General features: G+C 44.5%; 1 protein-coding gene across 1 annotated transcript; it reads right to left on the minus strand.

The window, feature by feature from the left end:
- Nucleotides 1-2,917: 2,917 nt before the first annotated feature.
- LOC133915865 (dolabradiene monooxygenase-like) lies at nt 2,918-4,851 on the minus strand. Its single transcript, XM_062359231.1, has 2 exons — nt 3,856-4,851; nt 2,918-3,727 (listed from the first exon to the last, which is right to left on the minus strand). Exons 1-2 carry the CDS (start codon nt 4,750-4,752, stop codon nt 3,098-3,100), a joined length of 1,527 nt encoding a protein of 508 aa, XP_062215215.1. The 5' UTR covers nt 4,753-4,851; the 3' UTR covers nt 2,918-3,097.
- Between the last annotated feature and the right edge of the window lie 10,732 nt (nt 4,852-15,583).

A 15,583-nucleotide genomic window follows, 5' to 3' on the forward strand; every position in this document is an offset into this window, starting at 1 on the left:
ATGAAGAAGGTGCTGCAGTGGACGCCACTTAGTATAGAAGCGTTGTGGGGAGCTCAAGGTACTTGGTAAATACCAGGGCCGACATAGCTTTTGCTGTTGGTTTGGTCAGTCGGTTCGCGGAGTCGCCAACAAGGCAGTACATGGCAGTAATGAAACATCTGCTCAGGTGTGTGAGTGGAACACTAAACTTTGGTTGCTGCTACAAGTATGCTGGAGAGTCAGAGATCTGATCGGATATTCCGAGTCACTTTGCTGGAGATGCGGTTGATAGGAGGAGCACATCTGGAAGATATTCTTTCTGAGTGAAAGTCCAATTACCTGGACTTTACAAAAATAGAAAGTGGTTGCTCTTTCTTCATGTAATGTTGAGTATATAGCAGCTGCTACAGCAGCATGTCAATGAATCTGGCTTAGCATGTTTATCGGAGAGCCGACAGGAGCTGAAGCAAAGAAGTTTCAGTTGTTTGTGGATAACAAATCAGCTCTGGAGCTGTGCAAGAATCCAGTATATTATGCACGCAGCAAACACATTGACACACGTTTTTATTTCATTCGTGACTGTGTCAGTGAGGGAAGAATGGACATCGATCATGTTCGAACGGAAGAACAAGGAGCTGACATCATGACGAAATCCCTTAGACGGATAAAGCTCACAGAGCTGCGACATGAGATGGGTGTGGTGGATGTGAGCATGCCCATGATTAGGGGGAATTTGTTAGGATGTTTAATCATGTCATTATGTTAAAATATAACTCAGTCCGATGTTGGACTCAGTGTGTGTATTAGTTAGAATTGGTCGAGTAGGCTGAAGGAGAGTAGCTGTCAGTTTGTTCAGTTAGCGTTCTTTTAGTAGCTGTTAGAGTGGCCAGGAGAGTCGATTTGTGGGATGGCATAAATTTAGAGGTTGGCTTAAGAATCGAGCAACTAGTTTTGTATTTAGTTGTTCCTTTTGTACTTAGGGCTCTTTGTAACATATGGATTGAAAAACACAGGAATATGAAAAATATAGGATTGAGGTAGGAATGCAGTTGCAAAACAGGGGATTGAAAAATAGAGAATTTTTTTCATGGTAGTCGTTTGGGTAAGACCCGGGAGAAACACATAAATTGTTAGTCAGGAAGCTTTAAGTTAAACAACATCTCACTCTTAATTAAAGTTTATTTTGAACAAAATCATCAATTAAGTAATCAATAGCATGCATTTGTTCATTTCATCAAATTAGAAAGCCACTGATTCCACCGACTTGTGGGAAATATACAGGATCATCGTCATTAAACAAAACCATCGTCATTTTTTTTATTTTTGCCGGCACTCTCATCCACTCGCTCCGACGCTCATTTTTTGACCGTTCGTTCCTATCCACTCACGACGAGCTCCAGCGAGCTGCGACGGTGGCGATCTCAAGCGGCGCCGCGCGGGCGACTGCGGCGGGGACGAGCTGCTGCGGCGCGGGCGACCTGTGGCGGGGACGAGCTGCTGCGGCGGTGGCCAGCTACGGCAGGGGCAAGCTCGTACGGGCGCGGCGCTGGCGAGCTGCGGCGGGGACGAGCTGCGGCAACGGTGGCCAGCTGCGGTGACGGTGAGCTCGAGCGGTGGCGGGTGGCGACGCGGCGAGCTCTGTGTGCTTTTCTTTTTGGCCAGTTTTTTGTTCCTGTTCTTCTTGCGCAGTGGCTAACCGCTAACGAGGATGATGATGATCGATTTTGCCTTGTTCTTCTTCTCTGTTCTCTGGTTCTTCCGCGCTAATGACGATTTTCTGCCTCGTTCATACGCGAGCCAGCCGAAAAAATGAGGTCGCGGTGGATGCTTTGATTCCTGTGTATTTCCTCCAAAATCACCTCCGAAGGAAATTTTCCTTCACTTTTCCTGTGAGACATTCCTACAAACCAAACGGTGCTACAGTGACTGAATCCATAGGAATTGAAATCCTGTGTTTTTCCTCCGATTTTCCTCCGTTCCGAAGGACACCCTAAATAGAGAAGAAAACCCCGCTGCAAATGGTGAAGAAGCAGCACAAAAATTCTGAGTCTTTCAGTGCCCAGTTTCAGTTATTGTAGTTCATCTTGCGTTTGCCTGATTTTATTCAGACTTTTGCTGAGTGTCTGAGCGGCTCGGATCTTTGTTCATTCGGTGTCGTGAGGCGTTTCTTGTTCGGTGAGGTGAGTGAATCGACATTGGCAACGTCAAGTTGCACGTTGCAACAATTATTTGATGATCAATCATTAAAGAAGGGGCGAAATTTTTGGTACGAACCAAGCTCCCGGTGCAACGTGCAAATATTGACACATAATTTTCTGATTTTTGGGCGCTACCTGAAAAAATAAACACAATCATGACCCATGCAGTGTATACACACCTGATGAATAATTAATTGGCCACTACCGGATTTGATAACGTGGATTGACAAAGCTACAAGAAAGAGAAATACTGATGTATGCGTAAGTTCAATATATATATATATATATATATATATATATATATATATATATATATATATATATATATATATATATATATATATATATATATATATACACATATACATATACATACATACATACATACATACATACATACATACATACATATATATATATATTAATTATAAATGTGTAATATTACGTGCTTCAAATTCTACCCTAGTTAGGACTTAACACAGGTTGGCTATTAGGATTCCTTATCTACTAGGACAAGTGCTTCATTACAAGATTCATCTATGTCGTTCATTGCACGTTCGTGCCATACTCACAATATCATATGCAACTCTGGGGCTGCTACGTGTAAATAGGGGTACGGTATGAGAGTGTAATGTTTTTCTTGCTTTAGTTTTTACTGACGAAACCTTGTTTGTACTGACCCTCATATTCTTACTTTCTGTAAACTGTTTTTTTTTTCTTGGCGATGAAAGAACAGACAATAATTGCACTCTGTGTTGCATAGTACCAAATTCTGCATGTATTTATTGTCGGGTGGTACAACTGATAATATACAATAATTGCCATCTGTGTTGCAACGATTTAAGTAACTTCGATTTATTGACTAGTGGAGCAAATAGAAAACATAGCTACAATTATTTTTCATAGCGCAGATCAACAACTTATTTGGGATTAGATAGAAAATTAATGCGAGGTTTTGCCTGCAGCCACAGCCTAGACTTCCTTCTTACTGTTATACCAAAGGCCTCTGTCATGTCAAGCTGTTCATAGGTGACCCCAACGGGCAGCTCCCAATCGAAGTGATAAAGAAGGCTAGCGAGCACCAGCTCCATGTTCGCCAGCCCGTGCATGATGCCAGGGCATATTCTCCTGCCTGCGCCAAATGGAGTGTACTCAAAGTCAGTGCCTCTAAAATCAATACTGCTACCATCAAACCTTTCTGGCCTGAATTCCTCGGCATCATCCCATAACTTGTTGTCCCTTGCTATTGCCCAAACGTTCACAAATACCTTGGTTCCCTTCGTCACGTCGTAACCCATAACTTGACATGTCTCACGACACTGTCGGGGGAGCAACAATGGTGCTGGAGCGTGCAACCTTAAAGCCTCCTTGAGCACCAAATGTAGATAGCTTAAATTGACCATATCATCTTCACATAACTTGTCTCGTCCTTTAAACGTCTCTCTCACCTCTGACTGTGCTTTCTGCAAGACTCGTGGATTCTTAATGAGCTCGGACATGGCCCATACTAGTACTGTTGATGACGTCTCACTCCCGGCAGCAAAAATATCCTGCAATATCAATGTGAGAAAATTTCATTTTTGTTGAAATGTAAATTGAAAACAAATTTAAAGTCAAAAGAATTGATAGTAAAATTATATATGCATCGAAGTCGTCAAGTTAAATAAGCTGATCTTACGAAAATGACGGTGCTGAGTATCTCGTCGGTGAGAGCAAACTGCAGGCCACCTTCCCTCTGCAGCCTCAAGAGGACACCGAGGAGGTCCTCCTCTAGCTCCGGCGTCGGTGTGACAGCACGCTCATGCATGATACTCTTGATGATACGGTAGATGTTCCTTTGGCACCTTCCCATGTCCCTCGCGGCCGCGCTTAGCCGGCGCACGAGCCGCGAGGATGGGTACAAGTCAGCCAGATTAAACCCGCCGGTCAGCCGCACTGCTTCATCGAGCTCATGCAAGAATTCGTCCCGGTACTTGCACCGAGCGCCGATGGACGTGCGTACGACGATGTCATTTATCATGCGGCAGATTCCCTCACTGAGGTTGATGGGGTGGCCATTGCCACACTCGCTGGATATGTTGTGGAGGAGGCGCGCCACCTCGTCTTCCCGGACGGGCCGGATCGAGAGCACGCGACGCTGGTTGAAGAGCTCGAGCATGCACACCTTACGGAGATGACGCCACCGGTCGTTGTAGGGGGAGAAGAGGATGCCTTGGCCACCGCAACTGATGATGTCGAGGGTGGCGCTCAGGTGGCGGCTGCAGAAAGCGATATCGTGTGTCCTCATGACCTCCCTAGCAGCCTCGGCCGAGGAGACCACCAGCGTAGGCACGGAGCCAAAGCGGAGGAGCATGAGTGGCCCGTATATTGCGGACATCTCGCGCAGTGCCCGGTGAGGCAGATCGCTGAAGCGTGACAGGAGGAGGTGGTGCAGGCTTCCGATGATTGGCAGCTGCCATGGCCCCGGTGGGAGGCGAAGAGCTGGCTGCTTTGTGCGCGATGGTGTGGCATGGCGGCTGATGAACTTGACGAGGGCGAGGAAGAAGAAAACTAGAAACGGGATCATGATGTCCATTATTGGCCAGGGATGGGGAAGTTTGCAGCCAGCTATTGGTGCTGAAGTAGCATGTTGGCGAAATTATAGGAATGCAGAAAGAGGCCCTTTTCAGTATGTCCATTATTGCCGGTTGGTGTCTGTGTGGCGATGTTCATCTTGTGCATGGGTCACGTGTCTCCAAGAAATCATTTCTTACTAGATGCACTACCGGAATCGATGTGTATGTCGAGTGCCTACGTGTATGCCGAGTGCATTATATCGGGCACTCGGCAAACAACCACCTACGTCGAGTGCCCGACGAAAGCACTCGGTAAACAATTAGGCACTCGGTAAATACCTAAAAAAACACTCGGCAAACAATAGCACTCGGCAAAATTGAGAAAAAACACTCGACGAATTCGGGCACTCGGCAAACAACGCGCCACGTGTCCCTCCGTTCGGCGGCTGACGGCGAGTCGCCCCTTTGCCGAGTGAACATAAATGTTTGCCGAGTGCCCGATATTAAGCACTCAGCAAACTATTTTTTTTCTTTATTTTCTTTTTGGTTTCCTTTTGTTCTCTTTTCTTTCTCGTAAATAACAACCAACCAAGGGCCGTCACACATCGATTCCGGTACTACTGCAGTATAGTTTAAGGATGATATTGTTATGAACTTGGAGTTAGAATTCAGTCGTGCTTCAAGATTGAGATGCAGCAGATGTGGACTCCTGGGAGCGGCCCTTGGAATTAGTTGTGCTCTGAACATGTGTCAAAGATGCTACCGTGTGATGAGCTGAGCTCACAAACAAAGGAGAATGACAATTCTTCTTCCTTGCCTTAAAAAAGGAATTTCTCTGCTATATACTATCATTCCAGCTGTCATCCAGACAAAGAAGGAATTTTCAATGCTTGCCAAGTGGAAGAAGCAAAAGCAGATCAGCTTGACACACCAAGCTGCCCTTCTGATCTATGGGTTTTGCTTGGTTCATCATTAAGTGCATCAGAGAAGGTAGCTGGTAGCATAGTGAGAAGTGGTGGAACAAAAAAGCGACTTCATTTGGCGATTCTTGGATGGATAACATGTTTGCTATGTTCCATCGAAATCCAACTTTATGGACAACTCTTTTGCATAAGAAATGATTTGATGGATATAAGTCAAATAACGAACAAAAATAGGTAGAAAAATATGAGACTTGCCATAGTGTCATGATATGATACGTAGAGGCTGTGGTAAAAATTTGAAAAGGTTTCGCAAAAGCTGTCACGTACGATGCTTAGAAACCGAAGTATCTCCGAAAAAGAATCGTGGTTTCGAGAGGGAACGGATCAGGTTTGAAGCCAAAGTGACGGTTGAATCATCGTTTGACCTTGAAACTTTTTGTACACTCAACATACAACATAGCATATTCCATGTTAAACTTTGGCATTTTTCTGGGTCCGTTTGCTATTTTTAATTCATTAAGTGCTTTTCTTAGCTTTTAATGGATATAAGTCAAATTTGATCTGCAAGTACATGAAATAATGAACAAAAATGGGTAGAAAAATCATATTCATGTTGTTGAGTCTATTTTTAGGCCTTACCCAAGAAATGAAAAGAAATTTGAAACATCTGGGCGGCAACACTCGACCACCAACATGTAGCTTATTGGTTTTTTAATTCTAAAAAAAACAAACGAAGTCTGAAAAACATGAGACTTGCCATAGTGTCATGATATGATACGTAGAGGCTATGATAAAAATTTGAGAAGGTTTCGCAAAAGTTATCACGTACGATGCTTAGAAACCGAAGCATCTCCGAGGAAGAATCGTTGTTTTGAGAGGGAACGAATCAGGTTTGAAGCCGAAGTGATGGTTGAATCATCGTTTGACCTTGAAACTTTTTCTACACTCAACATACAACATAGCATATTCGATGTTAAAATCTGGCATTTTTGTGGGTCCGTTTGCTATTTTTAATTCATTAAGTGCATTTGTAGCAAAAAAAAAAAATTCAGATGTTTGCCGAGTGTTCTTGCTTTCACACTCGGCAAACAAGTGCTTTGCCGAGTGTTCTTGCGTTCACACTCGGCAAACAAGTGATTTGTCAAGTGTCCGTGATTTGGCACTCGGCGAACCTGGGCTTTGCCGAGTGTTCTAGATTTGAAACTCGGCAAAAAACGACACTTGGCAATTTACCGAATATAGGGTTTCCCCACCCCGGCCGCGCGCGGGGACAGATCTCAAAATATCCCCTCTTGCCTTCTCCCCAGCCGCCACCGCCCCCCTCCGACGCCCGAGGTACAAGGTACCGCCACACGCCATGCGCCGTTGAAGCCATGTGCTCCTCCCTCCTCCGGCCACCCCCTCCTCCGGACAGTATTGCCATGAGGACTTCATATGTGACTCATGTCATTGTGGGCATGTGTTGCTGGTAGCACATGAAGTAGATCATATGGAGTCCTCGTGGCAATACTATCCGGGGAATGGGTTATGAAAGTTAATTCAGATTTCAGTCTGTGTTGTCCTCTAATTAGTCTTTAGATGGTTGTATCCTCCATATTTGTCATGCCTGTGTTGTTATGCCTGTGTTGTTATGCCAGTTTTGCTATTTATTACAAAGGAGGTGCCGCCGAAATTTTGAATTTTGGCTAATTTAGGCTTTAGGATGTGCATGTCACGTAACCTATGCGTCTCCCGTTTGAAAGAGTTATGGTTATAAATATGCAAGTCTTTGCATATTTATAACCGTAACTGTTTCAAATTGTTCATGTTTTTTGGACAGCCCGAGGATGTGTAGATTGGGTTCATTTCAATGCTCTACTCCGATCCGAGACAGAGTTTCGGCAGCGTCTCCCCATTGTTCTCCGGATACACATTCTCTTGGCTTGTTGCCGAGACGTGTATTTGGAGAACAGCGGGGAGGTGCTGCCGAAATTCTGTCTCGGATCGGAGTAGAGCATGGAAACGGCCCAATCTACACATCCTCGGGTGGGATTAGGACCTATCTTTACCTATTAGATAGTTTGATGTATGCCAATTCCCTCTTATGGTAAAACACAAATATTTGATGGAATTAATTAATTGTATAGGTAGATGAAATTGATTTTTATATTACTTGCTGAATAAAAAATATTATATGTGTATGTTTCCCAATATATTAGAGGATGGATGATCGTGAGTGGATGTACACTGGCCGCTCTAGTCAGGGTTTTTTGACCGATGAATGGATCCAGAAGACCGATGCATTCTTGGAATTAGCATTTGCTAGGCTTAAGGGACCTCGTGGAACTTGGTGCCCCTGCAGTATTTGTGCAAACACGCATCAACAAACAAAGGAGGTCATGGGTCAACACCTTTGTAAGAATGGGTTTATGCCACACTATACCCGGTGGACTAATTGTTTATTTCTAACAACTGTATGATCCGTACTAATTGATTTATTCTTTCTCATAGCATGTTTTTTTAGTATGCTTCATTTATTTACATCAAGTTGTAACATCCGTACTAATTGGTTTACTCGTTCTCATAGCATGGGTTTTTTAGTATGCTTCATCTATTTAGATCAAGTTGTGTCATCCGTATTAATTGGTTTACTCTTTCTCATAGCAGGTGATTGAAGCATGGTGGGCGGTATGAGGAAGTTAACGTCGCTATACAAAAAGGCGACAGGGAAAGCCACGGATGCAGGTGACGGGTCCGGAAAGAGACCCCGGGGAAGACCTCCAGGAAGGCTGAGAGGCGGAGACAAGGGTTGAGGAGGTGCTTCTATACCTGCTGTTGAGGTGGAGACTGAGTCGCCTCTAGGTGCGGCTGAGTCTGAGTCTGACTCGCCTATACCTACGGCTGCGACTCAGTCTGGGGATGAGGAGGAGCAGGTAGACCAGGGGGGTAGCTCTAGCTCTACTTCTTCTTGTGTGTGGCTGCGTGGTCCTTCTAGCCTCCCGAGGCGACCGGTGCCAATGGCTAGACGCCCGCTCATTCGATCAGATGGAGAGAAGTAAATGGCTCTCTCTACTCTCACTATTTTTTTGCTTTTGTATCTTCAATATTGCAACACATACTAATAATTTGCCTTTACACTTGTGCAGGAACTGGCTGAAAGTTGGAGAGGGTGACCACTCACGCCATGTAAACGGCATCCTTGGAATTTTGATCAAGGAGAAGTTCCCTGGCATGGTTACTTTGGGCGGAGTAACTGAGCTGGCATACATATGGGCCCACTATGCAGCCGCGCCGGACGCCCGTGACCGGGAGGGAAGGGTGTTTCCCAATAGAGCCGAGCGGGTGAAGGCCGAGCTGTGGGTAAGTTTCTTTCGCACTACATTAGTCAATACTAATCGCATGGAAATTATTTAACTAATGACTGGATCTGTCACGTCTATATGCAGGATTTTTTTAGATGCGAGCCGGGCTTGGAGGCTAGGGCAGCTGCTGTCGTCGACAAAGCTGCCAAGAAGCTTGTTAAGGATATGCACTATGAGGCGTGCGTCCAGGCTGTGATCAAATTTCACGCGGAACACCTTGGAGCGAAGGTGACAAAAAAAGACGCTAGGACCATATCTCTGACCCGGGAGCAGTACCTGCAGGTAAAGTACATTAAAGCTTATTATTCCTTAGATTACTAACACTTAATTTCTTCTTCTTATATATCATGTACTTGATTATTTAGGTGCCTCCAGGGTGGTGCGCCGGAGACCTTCCGTGCTGGACGGTGATCGTGGACAAGTGGTGCGCTCCCGAGTGGGAGGAGAGTCACAATGCTTGCCGGGAAAGGCGATTGTTGATGCCTAGCGCGCCACACCATCAAGGCAACCTCAGCCTGACTGGTTTCGCGGCTAGATGGGTATGCAATAGCATCTGTTGTTCTCAAGCTCAGTTCTCCTTAATTTCTGTGCGGGCGTCCCCTTTATGAATGTTATTGCTTTTCTGTTGTAGTCGGCAAAAAATGATGGTCAGCCTCTCTCCCAGTTCAAGGCTTATGCTTTGGCCCATAAGTCAAAGGCGATGCACGGGGTTGCTTATGACCCGAATGACCCGGCCTCAGTGTACACCAACGAGAACGTCAAGGCTTGCCTGGATGGATACACATTGATGGCAAAGGAGGTCCACGGCCCAGACTTTGATCCGAGCGAGCATGATCTTGATGGGGAAGTGGTTATGAGGGCGGGAGGAGGCAAGAAACATGGCCGGTTCTGGATTGGCGACGACACACTCGATACGGCCACCACTCCCTCTCTCTCTCAGCTTAGAGCTCAGAGCACGAGCTCAGGTCCGGGTATACACCCTCACCCAGAGCCTACATGGATTGCGATGAACGAAATCCAGGTTAGTTCTATTTCATTCATCCTCCACGATCTTTACATGCTTTGCATTGGAACGATGATGAGATTGCGATGACATACTGTAGGCCCAGCTGGATGAAGAAAGGAGGCTCCGGCATGAATTAGAGAGATCGTTCGAGGAGAGGATGGCGGCAGAACGATCCCAGTGGTATGTGATGATGATGCCCTTTTATGCTGCAATGGGCCAAACTCCGCCACCGATGCCAACCCCTTCTAGTCCACTTGCTCCACAGGCTCCACACACTCCTGTGAGTTAGTTTATAACCTTATAATCACCATTATTTCCATTCCTACAACCATAGAGTGTTGTGCTAACTATCTCCTCCTTTGTGCAGTATCCATCAGAGGGATCGAATACGCCTGGAGCTGGAGGTTCGCACTTTGGTACTCCACCTCACTTTGGTTTGTTCTCCTCACTTTGAAAACTTACTTTTGTAATCCCATATCCATACTTAGCATTTCTGTGTATGCCGACAGTGGTATGCCAAGTGTTACACTCGGCAAACACTTTGCCAAGTGTTTTTAGGGCTTTGCTGTGTGCCCTGGGCACACGGCAAAGTCTCAAAATCCGGTAGTGATGCATACACTGCTAAGACAGCGATGGTCAATGGATAAAACAAAGCACTTATATGGTTGTTCACCTTGTGCGCGGGTCGCGTGTCTCCAAGAAATCATTTCTGCTTCTTGTGTTCGCTGCTAAAATTATCTTCAGTAAATACTTTAAAAATTTATCTCTTATAATACTTTTATAATATCTCTTAACACTATTATAACATCTTAATACTATTACAGTATCCTCTATTTTTTCATCTCCAGCAACTACACTATTTTTTATCTTATATTACTTTTCTTTTTTCAGACCTATAGTCATCTTTTATAAATAGTATTGAGGGAGGAGAAAGGTATCTCAATATTAAGCACATCACCCATCTACAGTGTTTCGTGACTGCTGGATCTATTTTGCTACCCTCCTTGACCACCAAAATCGCTACCCTGTTAGGGGCATAGTGCTTGCGAACACTACTAGAGACGGCTTAAGACATCGATGGGCAATGAAAAAGACAAAGCAAACACATTTGGGAGACAATACTCATACCTAGGGTGAAAACGGTCGAAAAACGTTAAAATTGTTTTTGGTATACATCGATATCGATTTGGAATCGATAATTCCGAATAGAAACACCAAACTATAACTCACAAGTCACAAATCTCGTATGACAAGTTCAATGAAGACATACATGACTACAACCTATGTAAGTATGTGGTAATATGGTATATCTTATATGGTAAGACAAAAAACAAGAAATATTGGTTTTCGACTCTGTGTGCTGGAAATACCTTCTGTAGTTGCTGATGCACCTTGGTTTACCAAAAATATGGAGCAACTAGATATCTTGCCTCCTAGACATATCATCCTCCAGAGTATTTGTCAATGGCATACTGAACCCACATATTTCTACCATGGGTAGGTATGATAGCATAAAACATAATTTTCTATCACGTTCAACCAGGAAATCATGTGATAAGGGAATAATGTGTAACAGCTTAGATGGCTTAAGCATGTCATTAAGCATCATAAACATCATTGGCATCATGCTTAATTGTTTTGGTGAATTATGAACATGCATTTTCAAGTAAACATAAATTGTGAAAATCAATGTTAATTGGTGCATTTTTAAGCAACTCACAATATTGCTATACAACATAGTATTGGGAATAATTTTAGAAATTAGTCCATGCAATATGAAGTATATAAATGATTTTTTCCAAATTTTTGGGGATGGTTTTGAAGGCATAAAAATTATCACAAGTTAGAAAAGGTTGCATGTTTGGAGAATTTCAGTTTGAAATTGGCTTAGGCATTATGTGTCAAACTAGCTAAAATGGGTTGCACATGAATTTTAGTTTCAAACAAAAATTATCCCATGATTTTTGGACCGTGGGAAGATATTCTTTTCAATAGAAGAAGTGAAGATGATATTTTCCTTAAGTCAGTCACTGTTCATTGGCCCACCTGTGATCCCTCTCTCTGCTCTCTCTGGTCGCCGCCTTTGCTGACTTCAGTGGCCGGCAAACGCAGCATGCTGTTGAATCACTGAAGTCAAGCCTCCAGGGAGAAACAATCAGTCTCGTCCTTATCCCCCCTTGGCCCTCTTTCTCTGCTCGCTCTCCCTCATTCCTCTCGTGCGCGCCCAGAGCAGAGCCGAGCACGCGCACGTGCCTCGCCGCTCAAATTCGCCGGAGCTCTGCAGTCTTGAGCCCGCCCGACTACCGAGGAGCTCGAAGGAGCTTCATTGAGCTCTCTTTGCGCGATTTCCCTGGTCGAATTCGCCTTCTCCTCCACAGGACCGAGCCCCCCGCACTCCTGCCTCTTCTTTGGCATGTTTCCTCCGCCGCTCACCGCCGACTCGCCTCACCGCAGCTCCTCCGTCCAATTTGAAACCGCGGTGAGCTTCCTCGAGCTCTCTTCTTCCTTCCACGCGTGTTATTTTGGTCTTAGCCCGTGGCCGACGCGCCTCCCGTTGTACGACCATGCGCCACTGAATCGCCACACATGTCGTCGGCCGAGCCGCCGTTGGGCCCATCGGCAACCAGTCGCGCTGTTGTGTTCGCCGTCACGCGTAGAAGCTGTTGGTGCCCTAGGTTATCCGGGTTTCACCACCATTTCACCGTCAGCTCGCCGAACCACTTCATCGTCGTGTAGTTTCTGCCGTGCGCCGCCGCTCACCACCCACCGGACCTCGCCATCGACGACATGTGCCACCGGCGGGTTCCCCTTGGCGTGCTGATGCTCGTGCGGGTCAATTTTTACTCGAGTCAACCCGCTCGGGCCTGCTGTCAGCCTCAGTGGCTAGCCGGCTGGGTGTGCAAAAAGTATTGCGGGCATTTTAATAATCGGGAAATTCCAGAAAATGCGAAATAGAATATTTGTTCAATGATAAATTGGCTAGAAATTGTAAAATGCATAGAAAATCGAATATAGCTCCAAAAATCTTGAAACCAATTTTGTTAGATTTATATGACCATTATCTACATGTTAAAAATACTGGGAGCTATGAAATGTGTATTTAAATTGAATGGGTTAATAAAATAATTTTGAGTTTCATTAATCCATAATTAAATATTGGTAACTCCAAAATTGATGAAATTAATTTTGTAAATCTTATTAATTGATTCCCTTCTCATTAACAATAATCACCCTCATGTTAGACATGATTAAATTCCTATTTAGGGTTAAACTTTGTGTTAAGCTAATTAATCCAGGAAAATGAGTAGATGCTTAGCATTAATCCAAATTAAGAAAATTTTGAGGCTTTAAACTCATGTCATGATGCATTGCATCTCCACCTTGTCATGCACTGTGGAGCATCCGTCATTGCATGTCATTCGTGCTCATCTTCGCATGCGTTCTTTAGTAGTGAATGAAGAATCGGAGCATGACGCGAATGTGATCAAGGGTGACACCGAGGCACACCACTTCTGCGAGTTCTGTTCAGGAAGTATCAGGCAAACCCCAGAGTAGAAAGGCAAGCATCTAAGCATACTGCACCCTTTGTTCAAATTAAATGGAGTCTAAAATTAATAAATTATGCTTTATATATATTTGCATGTGTTGAGTCCAGTGTCGGGCTGATATAGGTAGAACCTATGTCGATGCATTATCTCTACCTTGACTTATTGATGAATCTTTATCCTTCTAGCCTTGATGATATAATTGGTGTCTGGCTTCAAGGTTTATTCGAATGCTTAGCAATGCTTAGGTCCTCGGTAGAAGTCGAGCGACGGTGCTGCCATTGGTCGCAAGCTTAGGGCTCAATCACTATTTACAGATACAAAGATGAGGTTGAGATGAATGGTTGAGATGTGAGATTGAGACGAGATGTGGGCGGTGTTAGGGGTATCTTCTGCCCAGGAGGAGTCCTTTGGGTAGTTTGGGAGAGGAGCCCAGATGCCATAGACCGCGTACATCGTTTAAGGCCGTCTGTCGGTACAGTTGGCTCTAGCACTTTCCATACTTACCACATGCTGATCTAATGGTAAGGTAAGCTAATTATCATATGCCGTGCTTACACTTGCCTTGCGGCTCTATGACACGTAAGAGAAAAAGAAAAGCAGAAGTAAGGTGGCGGGGAGCCGGAGGTGTCTGGGACACGCTCGCGGTAACCCTGGTGTCATAGGGGCATTGCAAGTGGGTGGTTCCGGGTATGAGAAAGGTTGACTCTAGTACCCCCTTGTGTGTACTTTCACGAGTAGCATAAGCCGAATGATCCTCAAGTCATGTGGGTAAAGTTGTACCCCCCTGCAGGGTGTAAGAGCAATTCGAATTACCGTGCTCTCGGTCATGAGCATGCTATTATTTCATTTGTATCGGTACGCAACAGAAAAACTACACCTACCCAAAAAGTGCGGAGACTCCAAAGATTGGACCGGAGAGTCCGGAGTTTTCGAGAAAGATAAAAAAACAAAATTGAAGATTCAACAAAAGGTGGGTCTCATGGTTGGAATCGAACACTAGGTCCCACAAGAAGCCAATCCATGACTCATCCCCACATATAGGTTCAATCTTGAGAAAAGATCACTCTAGGATCCAGAGACGAACACGGGGTGAAGAAGATATCCAAGATAATGATCTAAAGGTATGGGGATTCAAGACCCGATCACATATGCATGTGTATGTGAATATTATACCTTTAGCATCAAGAAGAACAACCTCCCACGGTGTTAAAGTTTCAGCTCAAAAAGAAAAATAAAAATCAACACCGAAAAGAAAGAACTTGCACACAAGGCAAGGGAACCAAGAGAGGGAAAATTGAAGGAGGGGAAATTCAAGCATATGTAACAAAATAAACTTCATTACTCAAAGAGTTCAGCCCTATCTTAGGTGAAGTACAAAGATTTTCCTCTCAAAACTTCCTCTCAAAACTCCCACCTATTACATAGGCTAAGATTTCATCATCCTCTTCTCTAAAACCTTATTATATTGCTCTCATACGGGTGGCACAAGAGGTTCAAATGGCTGGTTCATCCTCCCCATAGCCCTACCCCCAAGTTTCCTAAATTTTTCCCAGAATATCCCTCTCTTGTAGTACACTCCTATCTACCACCGAGGGCATTTTGGTCCATTTTCTTCTCCATTCTTCGAATAGCCTTGCATCTGTTACCTGCACACCTTGAAACAAGAAAACACATGTCTCAATACTCCAAATATCTTCAGGTTAGCACAAAATTATAAACTTTAACTCATAACACATCCTGTAGAAAACGTGAACACCGGATGTTCCGATGTGTTCTGCTCCTAAACACAGGACCATCCGGTGAGTGCAACACTATTGGAGCAAGAGTTCATCTTGCCCCAACAAGTACAACGAGAGTTTCTTCTAAGGAGGAGACTCAAGCTTGGAGACGAAGTTTAAGAGGAAGGAACACCACGAATGTATTGATGGCAGAAAAAATGGATCAATTTGGGAGGAGTATCACAACGTGACTTGGTGTGTTATCACCTCTGTGTCTTTTTTACTGTCTAGCTCTTTTTTTCCTGTCCAGGCAAC

Source organism: Phragmites australis, chromosome 4, assembly GCF_958298935.1.
Source record: "Phragmites australis chromosome 4, lpPhrAust1.1, whole genome shotgun sequence".
NCBI lineage: Eukaryota > Viridiplantae > Streptophyta > Magnoliopsida > Poales > Poaceae > Phragmites > Phragmites australis.

Excerpts from the sequence above, each read along its gene's own strand:
- LOC133915865 (XM_062359231.1), bottom strand. The coding sequence starts at position 4,752 with ATGGACATCATGATCCCGTTTCTAGTTTTCTTCTTCCTCGCCCTCGTC. Across the intron at positions 3,728-3,855 it reads TACTCAGCACCGTCATTTTC|GATATTTTTGCTGCCGGGAG; the intron begins GTAAGATCAGCT and ends TTGATATTGCAG.